The following is a 15,089-nucleotide window of genomic DNA, read 5'->3' as shown; positions in this document are numbered from 1 at the left end:
GCACCTATATGGTGGCTCACAACTGTTTGTACCTCCAGGATCCAACACCCTCACACAGACATACAAATAGGCAAAACACCAATAAAATAAAAATAATTAAAAAAAAAGAAAATGTAGCTTTATTCTTTATGTATTTATGTTCTCAGGGTCTGAAGTCTTAGATTTCAAGTACAGAACAATTTTCCCGTTCACAGTTGCTGACTCTTGACCTTGTTTAGTTATAGGAAGCCCTTTGTGTGTCTGAATGGCCTCGCTGGTGGCATATGATGACTCTGACTCAGAGACCGAGACCGAGCCTACCAGAAGTGTGAACTCTGAAGGTCAGATGGACGATGCCTCTGCCGTGACCAGATCTTCTGGGATGGGCTTTGCTTCTGGTACAGTGGCTGTGACAAAAGAGGGGGCACAACACACAGGGGACCAACGTCTGCCGCTGGCTCGGATCTGGAGAAGTCACCCGGGATCTTGCCCCAGCCAGAGGCTACAGTGGCCCTCAAAGGACCCTGATGCCGCCTTCTCCATCAGTAAGCCTCCTCATCCTTCGTGGATGAGCCGAGCTCCAGCTGGTCACGTGCCTCTGGCAGCTGCCTGCTTGAAGTCAGTAAAATCTGCCTGGGAGGCCCGCAGCTCATCTTCTCATACTCAAAGCGAAGCTGAAAGCACTGCTGGAAATGCCAGCTCTTCTCAGAGGAAAAGGGGTGAGGACTGTGTGGTTCCCTATACCCCCAAGAGACTGAGGCAGCTGCAGGCACAGAATCCAGAAGATGGGGGCAAAGACAAAGAGCCTCCGGGACCCCCTGCAGGATATGCCCCAGCGCCCCTCCGTGTGCCTCCCACAGTGTCTGAGTTCATCCAGCCGTATTTGAACAGTCAGCATAGAGAGACCAAGGTCCCCAAGAGAGTGCTTTTCCACCTGCGAGGCCACAGGGGCCCTGTCAACAGTATTCAGTGGTGTCCGGTCTTTCGTAAGAGCCACATGCTTCTCTCAGCTTCCATGGATAAAACCTTCAAGGTAAGGTGAGGGCAAAGAGCTTGCAGCAGCTCTTCCTGGGGTGCTGTGCTGATTAGAGTCAGGCAGTGGGTGGGCACAGGCTGCACACGCCTTTTTGGAAATTTCTGTAATTCCCTTTGGCACATCTGAGAGAGGGCTCTGGGGTCTTTGGTTTTCCTGCCCCATTCTTTTCCTTTCTCAGAGCTGCCTTGCCGTAGCACTACAGTGTTAAATCAATTATAATATGCCTAGATGATAAGCATATTACTTCATTTTATAATAAGACATTGTTTTATGATAATACATACCCAAGTGTGCCATAACTCATTTCCTTTCCTGATCTGGACACTTCATCACCTTTCACGAGCACATTCCCCTGAGCCATGCTGCTGTAAGCATGCTCTTCTCACACATTTCCCCGCCTGCCAGACCCTGACGGTTATTTATAGAGTCCTCCATAGCAGCAGTCCAGGCTACTCCAGAATAGCCCAAGTATAAGAATCATATTTCCCATGTGCTCATAGCACTGAATATTGTTTCTTTTAATCCTTTGCTAATAAGCTGTGGTTCTTCACCTTGAACTCTGGTACGGAATGATCAGCGCTTGACTTTTGATAATCTAGCTTTGGAGACTTATTTCTTTATTTATTATTGTTCCTCTGTATAGCCTTGGCTGTCCTAGAACTAGCTGTGTAGACCAGGCTGGCATCAACCTCACAGGGATCCTCTTGCATCTGCCCCTGAGAGCTGGGATTAACGGCGTGTGCCACCACCTCCCAGCTATCTGTTTATTGATTGAGACAGGTCTTTCCATGTAGCTCTTGCTGTCTTGGAACTTGCTATGTAGACCAGGCTGGCCTTGAACTCGCAGAGAAGCCTGCTTCTGCCTCCCCTGTGCTGTGTTTAAAAGGCTTGCATCACCACACCCAGCTAGTTTTGAAGATCTTTAAAGCAAACAACAAACAAACAAATCTGGGGAGATGCATTGGTCAGTAAAGTGATTGCCTTGCAAATATGAAGACTTGAGTTTGGATCCCTGAAATCTAAGTGACAAGTCTGGCAGCGTGGCCAGCACCAGGTGGGTCCCGGGAAGTTCAGAGCCGGGAGTCTGGTCGATACAGCAACGTTCCAGGCCAGTGAGAGACCCTGTCTCAAGCACGAGGAGGAAGGCACATGGGAGGCTGTCCTCTCACCACCTCATGAGTGTCATGTATGGTATGCATGTACACACACACAGATACACACACACAGACAGACACACAGACATAGAGACACACACAGATACATACACAGACACACACAGATACATACAGAGAGACACAGACAGATACACACACAGATACACACAGATACATACACAAACACACAGATACACACAGAGAGACACAGACAGACACACAGACATAGAGACACACACAGATACATACACAGACACACAGACACACACAGATACATACAGAGAGACACAGACAGATACACACACACAGATACACACAGATACATACACAGACACACAGACACACACAGATACATACACATACACAGACAGACACACAGACATAAAGACACACACAGATACATACACAGACACACAGACACACACAGATACATACACAGACACACACAGATGCATACAGAGAGACACAGACAGATACACACACACAGATACACACAGATACATACACAGACACACACACACAGATACATACACATACACAGACAGACACACAGACATAAAGACACACACAGATACATACATACACACAGATACATACAGAGAGACACAGACAGATACACACACACAGATACACACAGATACATACACAGACACACAGATACATACAGAGAGACACAGACAGACACACAGACATAGAGACACACACAGATACATACACAGACACACAGACACACACAGATACATACACAGACACACAGACACACACAGATACATACACAGACACACACAGATGCATACAGAGAGACACAGACAGATACACACACACAGATACACACAGATACATACACAGACACACACACACAGATACATACACATACACAGACAGACACACAGACATAAAGACACACACAGATACATACATAAACACAGATACATACAGAGAGACACAGACAGATACACACACACACATACACACAGATACATACACAGACACACAGATACATACAGAGAGAGACACAGACAGACACACAGACATAGAGACACACACAGATACATACACAGACACACAGACACACACAGATACATACACAGACACACACAGATACATACAGAGAGACACAGACAGATACACACACAGATACACACAGATACATACACAAACACACATATACACACAGAGAGACACAGACAGACACACAGACATAGAGACACACACAGATACATACACAGATACACAGACACACACAGATACATACACATACACAGACAGACACACAGACATAAAGACACACACAGATACATACACAGACACACACAGACAGACACACAGACATGGAGACACACACAGATACATACACAGACACACACAGATACATACATACACACAGATACATACAGAGAGACACAGACAGATACACACACACAGATACACACAGATACATACACAGACACACAGATACATACAGAGAGACACAGACAGACACACAGACATAGAGACACACACAGATACATACACAGACACACAGACACACACAGATACATACACAGACACACACAGATACATACAGAGAGACACAGACAGATACACACACAGATACACACAGATACATACACAAACACACATATACACACAGAGAGACACAGACAGACACACAGACATAGAGACACACACAGATACATACACAGATACACAGACACACACAGATACATACACATACACAGACAGACACACAGACATAAAGACACACACAGATACATACACAGACACACACAGACAGACACACAGACATGGAGACACACACAGATACATACACAGACACACACAGATACATACACATACACAGACAGACACACAGACATAAAGACACACACAGATACATACACAGACACACACAGACAGACACACAGACATAGAGACACACACAGATACATACACAGATACACAGACACACACAGATACATACACATACACAGACAGACACACAGACATAAAGACACACACAGATACATACACAGACACACACAGACAGACACACAGACATAGAGACACACACAGATACATACACAGACACACAGACACACACAGATACACACACACACACAGACACACAGACATAGAGACACACACAGATACATACACAGACACACACAGATACATACAGAGAGACACAGACAGATACACACACATAGATACACACAGATACATACACAAACACACAGATACACACACACAGACAGACACACAGACATAAAGACACACACAGATGCATACATACACACAGATACATACAGAGAGACACAGACAGATACACACACAGATACACACAGATACATACACAAACACACAGATACACACAGAGAGACACAGACAGACACACAGACATAGAGACACACACAGATACATACATACACACAGATACATACAGAGAGACACAGACAGATACACACACACACATACACACAGATACATACACAAACACAGATACACACAGAGAGACACAGACAGACACACAGACATAGAGACACACAGATACATACACAGACACACAGACACACACAGATACATACACATACACAGACAGACATACAGACATAAAGACACACACAGATACATACACAGACACACACAGACAGACACACAGACAGACACACAGACATGGAGACACACACAGATACATACACAGACACACACAGATACACACAGAGAGACACAGACACACAGACATAGAGACACACACAGATACATACATAGACACACAGACACACACAGATACACACACATACACAGACACACAGACATAGAGACACACACAGATACATACACAGACACACACAGATACATACAGAGACACAGACAGATACACACACACAGAAACATACACACAGGCACACACATAGACACACAAAGACACGCACAGACACACAGATACACACAGATACATACACACAGGCACACACACAGACACACACAGACATAGAGACACACACAGATACATACACAGACACACAGACACACACAGATACATACACACAGACGTACACAGACACAGACACACAGACATAGAGACACACACAGATACACAGAGACACAGACAGATACACACAGAGAGACACAGACAGATACACAGACATACAGAGACGCACACAGATACATACATAGACACACAGACACACACAGATACACACACATACACAGACACACAGACATAGAGACACACACAGATACATACACAGACACACACAGATACATACAGAGAGACACAGACAGACACACTCACGCAGATACATACATACAGGCACACAAACAGACACATACACACACAGACATAGAGACACACACAGATACATACACAGACACACAGACACACACATATACATACACACAGACGTACACAGACACACACACACAGACATAGAGACACACACAGATACATACACAGAGACACAGACAGATACACAGAGAGAGACACAGACAGATACACAGACATACAGAGACACACACACACAGATACATACACACACATACAGAGACATACAGACACATGCAGATACACCTAGACACACACAGACAGACACAGACACACAGACACAGACATACAGGCAAACACACAGATGCACAAAGACACGGGTACACATACAGATACAGACAAACACAGAGACACAGACCCACACAGAGACACACGAAGACACACAGGTACACAAACACACAAAAACACAGACATAGACATACACAGACACACACAGATACACAAAGATACACAGACATACAGACAAACAGATAAACACAGACACACACAGACAGAGACACAAAAAGATACAGACATATACACGAACACACAAAGACACACACAGAGACAAAGACACACAGGCACACATAGAGATACACAAAGACACACACAGACACAGACACACAAAGATACACAGACACAGGCACACACAGACATACATACACATGGATACACAAAGACACACAAAGAGAGAGACACAAAAAGACACAGACATATACACAAACACACAAAGACACACAGATGCACAGGCACACACAGACATACAGACAAACGATACACACAGACACACATACAGAGATATATACACACACATGCACAGAAACACTTAAACACACATAGACATACACACACAGACATACAGATACACACAGATACATATACAGACATACAGACAGACACAGATACACACAGACACAGAGAGACACAGATAGATACACAGACAAAAAGACACACACACAGATACATATACAGACACACACACAGAAATACAGATATACACCGATACATCTAGACACACACAGACACAGACACAAACAGACACATACATACAGGCCCACACAGATAAACAGACACATACATATACACAGAAACACACAGACAGAGACACAAAAAGATACAGACATATACACAAACACACAAAGACACACACAGAGGCACAGACAGACACACAGATATACATAGACACAGACAGACACACAGACATACAGAGACACAAACAGAGATACACACACACACATACACAGACATAAGACACACACAGACACATAGATACAGACACAGGCACACACAAACATACAGGCACACAGATACACACAGACACACAAAGACACAGACATACACACAAAAACACAAAGACAGACATACAGACACACACAGATTCACCTAGACACACAGACAGGCACAGACACACACACAGACAGACATAGAGACACACACAGACACACACAGACATAGGCACACAGACATACAGAGACACAGATATACACAGATACACATACATACAGACATACAAAGACACACACAGATATACAAACACAGATACACACAGACACACACACGGAAAAACACAGACACACCTAGACACACATACAGACACACAGATACATACACAGACACACAGACATACAGAGACACACATAGACATACACAGACACAGATACACACAAATACATACAGACACAGAGAGACACAGACTGATACACAGACATACAGAGACACACACACACAGATACATACAGACACATATACAGACATCCAGACACAAACAGATACACCTAGACACATACACACAGACACAGACAAGGACACACAAAGACATACAGACACAGACACACAGAGTGCGTACACACACACACACACACACACACACACACACACACATAAAAACACACAAAGACACACACAGGCACAGACACACACACACACACATACACACACATAAAAACACACAAAGACACACACAGGCACAGACACACACACACACACATACACACACAGATACAGACATAGACTTACAAACACACACAGATACACAGACTCAAGCACACACAGATATACACAGACATACACAGAGACACAGACACACCCAGACACACAAACACAGACATAGGCACATATAGCCATACAGACATACAGACACACAGATACACACAGATACAGAAAGACACACATATAGACATATAAAGAGACACACATAGACACACAGACATACAGACACACAGATACACATAGATACACAGACACAGACACATAGAGACACACAAAGACACAGACATACACAGATACACAGACACAGACACAGACATACAGACAATACATACAGATAAACACAGACACAGACAGACACACAGACATAAGAGACACAGAGATACACACACACACATACAGGGACATACAGACACACAGATACACACAGACACACAAAGACACAGACATATACACAAACACAAAGACACACAAAGACACAGACATATACACAAACACAAAGATACACAGACATACAGAGACACAGAGATACACAGATACACATACATACAGACATACAAAGACACACACAGACACAGGCACACATAGACATACAGAGACAGATACACACAGACACACACAGACATACAGAGACACACACAGATACAGATACACACAGACATACAGACATATACACACAGACACACAGATATGCAGAGACACACACACAGATATATGCACACACATACACAGATATACCTAGACACACACAGACATACTGACACACACATACACATAGATACACAGACAGACACATAGAGACACACAAAGACACAGACACACACAGACACACAGACACAGACATACAGAAACATACACACAGATACGCACAGACACAGAGATACACACTCAGACTCACACACAGTATTTGGCTCCATACCTTATTTGTTCTGCTGGCCAGATATTGGAAGTATAGAATGGAGTTAAATATATCATATGGATGGGCATGGTGGCCCACGCCTTTCATCTCAGCACTTGGAAAGCAGAGCAGGCAGATCTCTTTGCCTTTGAGGCCAGACACACAGACACAGACATACAGACACATATACACAGATACAAACAGACACAGACACAGACAGACAAACAGACATACAGAGACACACACACAGAGATACAGACACACACACACATACACAGACATGCAGACACACAGATACACCTAGACACACAGACAGGCACACACACACACACACACACACACACACACAGACACAGACATAGACACAGGGACATACAGAGACACACAAATACACTCAGACACACAAAGACATACACAGACATACACAGACATAGACACAGACACAGATACACACAGACACACAGAGATACAGACATATACACAAACACAAACACACAGACATATACACAAACACAAAGACACACAGACATACAGAGACACAGAGATACACAGATACACATACATACAGACATACAAAGACACACACAGACACCGGCACACACAGACTTACAGACAAGATACACACAGACACACAGACATGCAGAGACACACACACAGATATATGCACACACATACACAGATATACCTAGACACACACAGACATACTGACACACAGATACACATAGATACACACACATACACACAGATATACATAGAGACACACAAAGATACAGACACACACAGACACAGACATATAGACACATACACACAGATACGCACAGACACAGACACAGAGATACACACTCAGACTCACACACAGATATTGGAAGTATAGAATGGAGTTAAATATATCATATGGCTGGGCATGGTATCCCACGCCTTTCATCCCAGCACTTGGAAAGCAGAGGCAGGCAGATCTCTTTGCCTTTGAGGCCAGACACACAGACACAGACATGCAGACACATACACACAGATACACACAGACACAGACACAGACACAGACAGACACACAGACATACAGAGACACACACAGAGATACACACAAACACACAGACATACAGACACACACATACATACAATGACACAGACATATACACAAACACAAAGACACACAGACATACAGACACACACAGATACACACACACACATACATAGACATACAGACACACAGATACACACAGACACACAAAGACACACAAAGACACAGACATATACACAAACACAAAGACACACAGACATACAGACACACAGACACAGACAGACACACAGACATACAGAGACACACACAGAGAAACACACACACACACACACACACACAGACATATAGACACACACATACACACAAAGACACAGACATATACACAAACACAAAGACACACAGACATACAGACACACACAGATACACATACATACAGACACACACAGACACAGGCACACACAGACATACAGACACATACTACAGAAAAACACAGACACAGACAGACACACAGACATACAGAGACACAGAGATACACACACACATACACAGAGATACAGACACACAGATACACACAGACACACAAAGACACACAAAGACACAGACTTATACACAAACACAAAGACACACAGACATACAGACACACAGACACACAGACACACAGACATACAAAGCCACACACAGACACAGGCACACACAGACATACAGACACAGATACACACAGACACACAGACATACGGAGACACACATAGACATAGACATACACAGACACACACAAATACATACAGACACAGAGAGACACAGACTGATACACAGACATACAGACACACACACACAGATACATACACACACACATACACAGACATCCAGACACAGATACACCTAGACACACAGACAGGCACGCGCGCACACACACACCCACACCCACACCCACACACACCCACACACACCCACACCCACATATATACAGACACACACAGACATAGACACAGACACACAGGCACATACACAGACACACAAATACACACAGACACACAAAGACACACACAGACATAGACACAGATATACAGATACACAGACACACACAGACAGACATACACAGACACACAGACATATAGAGACACAGAGATACACACAGATACACACAGACATAGGGAGACACAAACTGATACACAGACATACAGAGACGCACACAGAGATATACACACACACACATACACAGACATCCAGACACAAACAGATACACCTAGACACACACACACAGACACAGACACGGACACACCCAGACATCCAGACACAGACACACAGAGTGCATACACACACACAAACACACACACACACACACACACACACACACACACACATAGAAACACACAAAGACACACACAGGCACAGACACACACACAGATACACAGACACAGACACAGACACACACACACACACACACACACACACAGATACAGACATAGAGTTACAAACACACAAAGATACACAGACTCAAGCACACACAGATATACACAGACATACACAGAGACACAGACACACCCAGACACACACACACAGACATAGGCACATAGAGCAATACAGACATACAGACACACAGATACACACAGATACAGAAAGACACACACATAGACATATACAGAGACACACATAGACACACAGACCAACAGACACACAGATACACATAGATACACAGACACAGACACATAGAGAAACACAGACACAGACATACAGACACATACATACAGAAAAACACAGACACAGAGAGACACTGAGACATACAGAAACACAGAGATACACACACACACATATACGTACATACACACACACAGATACACACAGACACACAAAGACACAGACATATACACAAACACAAAGACACACAAAGACACAGACATATACACAAACACAAAGACACACAGACATACAGAGACATAGAGATACACAGATACACATACATACAGACATACAAAGACACACACAGACACCGGCACACACAGACTTACAGACAAGATACACAGACACACAGACATGCAGAGACACACACACAGATATATGCACACACATACACAGATATACCTAGACACACACAGACATACTGACACACAGATACACATAGATACACAGACAGACACATAGAGACACACAAAGACACAGACACACACAGAGAGACATATAGACACATACACAAAGATACGCACAGACACAGAGATACACACTCAGACTCACACACAGTATTTGGCTCCATAGCTTATTTGTTCTACTGGCCAATATTGGAAGGATAGAATGGAGTTAAATATATCATATGGCTGGCATAATGGCCCACGCCTTTCATCCCAGCACTTGGAAAGCAGAGGCAGGCAGATCTCTTTGCCTTTGAGGCCAGACACACAGACACAGACATGCAGACACATACACACAGATACACACAGACACAGACACAGACAGATACACAGACATACAGAGACACACACAGAGATACACACAAACACACAGACATACAGACACATACATACACACAATGACACAGACATATACACAAACACAAAGACACATAGAGATACAGACACACAGATACACACAGACACACAAAGACACAGACATATACACAAACACAAAGACACACAGACATACAGACACACAGACACAGACAGACACACAGACATACAACGACACACACAAAGATACACACACACACACACACACACACACACAGACATATAGACACACACATACACACAAAGACACAGACATATACACAAACACAAAGACACACAGACATACAGACACACACAGATACACATACATACAGACACACACAGACACAGGCACACACAGACATACAGACACATACTACAGAAAAACACAGACACAGACAGACACACAGACATACAGAGACACAGAGATACACACACACATACACAGAGATACAGACACACAGATACACACAGACACACAAAGACACACAAAGACACAGACATATACACAAGCACAAAGACACACAGACATACAGACACACAGACACACAGACACACAGACATACAAAGCCACACACAGACACAGACACACACAGAGACACACATAGACATAGACATACACAGACACACACAAATACATACAGACACAGAGAGACACAGACTGATACACAGACATACAGACACACATACACAGATACATACACACACACATACACAGACATCCAGACACATAGATACACCTAGACACACAGACAGGCACAGACACACACACACACACACACAGACACAAACAGACATTGACAGAGACACACAGGCACATACAGAGACACACAAAAACACAGACACACAAAGACACACACAGACATAGACACAGACACATATACACACAGACACACAAAGATACAGACATATACACAAACACAAAGACACACAGACATACAGAGACACAGAGATACACAGATACACATACACACAGACATACAAAGACACACACAGACACCGGCACACACAGACATACAGACACAGATACACACAGACATACAGACACAGATACACATAGACACACAGACATGCAGAGACACACAAACAGATATATGCACACACATACACAGATATACCTAGACACACACAGACATACTGACACACAGATACACATAGATACACAGACAGACACATAGAGACACACAAAGACACAGACACACACAGACACAGACATAGAGACACATACACACAGATTGGCACAGACAAAGAGATACACACTCAGACTCACACACAGTATTTGGCTCCATAGCTTATTTGTTCTGCTGGCCCGGTATTGGAAGGATAGAATGGAGTTAAATATATCATATGGCTGGGCATGGTAGCCCACGCCTTTCATCCCAGCACTTGGAAAGCAGAGGCAGGCAGATCTCTTTACCTTTGAGGCCAGAAACACAGACACAGACATACAGACACATATACACAGATACACACAGACACAGACACAGACAGACACACAGACATACAGAGACACACACAGCGTGATACACACACACACACATACACAGACATACAGACACACACATAAACACAAAGACACAGACATATACACAAACACAAAGACACACAGACATATAGACACACACAGATACACATACATACAGACATACAAAGACACACACAGACACAGGCACACATAGACATACAGACACAGACAGACATACTACAGAAAGACACACACACAGATGCATACACACACACATACACAGACATCCAGATACAAACAGATATACCTAGACACACACACACAGACACAGACACGGATACACCCAGACATCCAGACGCAGACACACAGAGTTCGTACACACACACACACACACACACACACACACACACACACACACACACACACACAAGCAGAAACACACACAAAGACACACACAGGCACAGACACACACACAGATACACAGACATAGACACAAACACTCACACACACACACACACACAGATACAGACATAGACTTACAAACACACAAAGATACACAGACTCAAGCACACACAGATATACACAGACATAACCAGAACAGAGACACACCCAGACACACACACACAAACATAGGCACATACAGCCATACAGACATACAGACACACAGATACACACAGACACAGACCCAGACACTTAGAGACACACAAAGACACAGACACACAGACACACAGATACACATAGACACAGACACAGACACTTAGAGACACACAAAGACACAGACATACACAGACACACAGACACAGACACAGACATACAGACACATACATATGGATAAACACAGACACAGACAGACACACAGACATAGAGAGACACAGAGATACACACACATACACGGACATACAGACACACAGACACACAAAGACACAGATATATCCACAAACTCAAAGACACACAAAGACACAGACATATACACAAACACAAAAGACACACAGACATACAGAGACACAGAGATACACAGATACACATACATACAGATATACAAAGACACACACAGACACAGGCACACTCAGACATACAGACGCAGATACACAGACACACACAGACATACAGAGACACACACAGACACAGATACACACAGACATTCAGACACAGATACACACAGACATACAGACTTGCAGAGACACACACACAGATATATGCACACACATACACAGATATACCTAGACACACACAGACATACTGACATACAGATACACATAGATACACAGACAGACACATAGAGACACACAAAGACACAGACACACACAGACACACAGACCCAGCCATACAGACACATACACACAGATACGCACAGACACAGACACAGACATACACACTCAGACTCACACACAGTATTTGGCTCCATAGCTTATTTGATCAGCTGGCCAGATATTGGAAGGATAGAATGGAGTTAAATATATCATATGGCTTGGCATGGTGGCCCATGCCTTTCATCCCAGCACTTGGAAAGCAGAGGCAGGCAGATCTCTTTGCTTTTGAGGCCAGACACACAGACACAGACATATAGACACATATACACAGATACACACAGACACAGACACAGACAGACACACAGACATACAGAGACACACACAGAGAGACACAGACACACACACACATACACAGACATGCAGACACACAGATACACACAAAGACACACATATACACAAACACAAAGACACACAGATATACAGACACACACAGAAACACATACATACAGACATACAAAGACACACACAGACACACACATA

At 43.6% G+C, this 15,089-nt stretch overlaps 1 protein-coding gene across 9 annotated transcripts in view; it reads left to right on the top strand.

The window, feature by feature from the left end:
* Positions 1-15,089, top strand: part of Wdr25 (WD repeat domain 25) — a 164,725-nt gene that overhangs the window by 4,109 nt on the left and 145,527 nt on the right. For all 9 annotated transcript variants that reach the window (XM_027416388.2, XM_027416386.2, XM_035445441.1 and 6 more), the window contains one exon: positions 219-1,012. In XM_027416388.2, coding sequence (XP_027272189.1) covers positions 245-1,012 — 768 coding nt within the window. In that variant the 5' untranslated portion in view covers positions 219-244. The remainder of the gene's footprint in view (positions 1-218; positions 1,013-15,089) is intronic.

The sequence above is a fragment of the Cricetulus griseus genome, chromosome 5, assembly GCF_003668045.3.
Source record: "Cricetulus griseus strain 17A/GY chromosome 5, alternate assembly CriGri-PICRH-1.0, whole genome shotgun sequence".
Lineage (NCBI taxonomy): Eukaryota > Metazoa > Chordata > Mammalia > Rodentia > Cricetidae > Cricetulus > Cricetulus griseus.
Note: the sequence above shows the minus strand (reverse complement) of the source record. Positions and strands in the feature narration are given on the sequence as shown.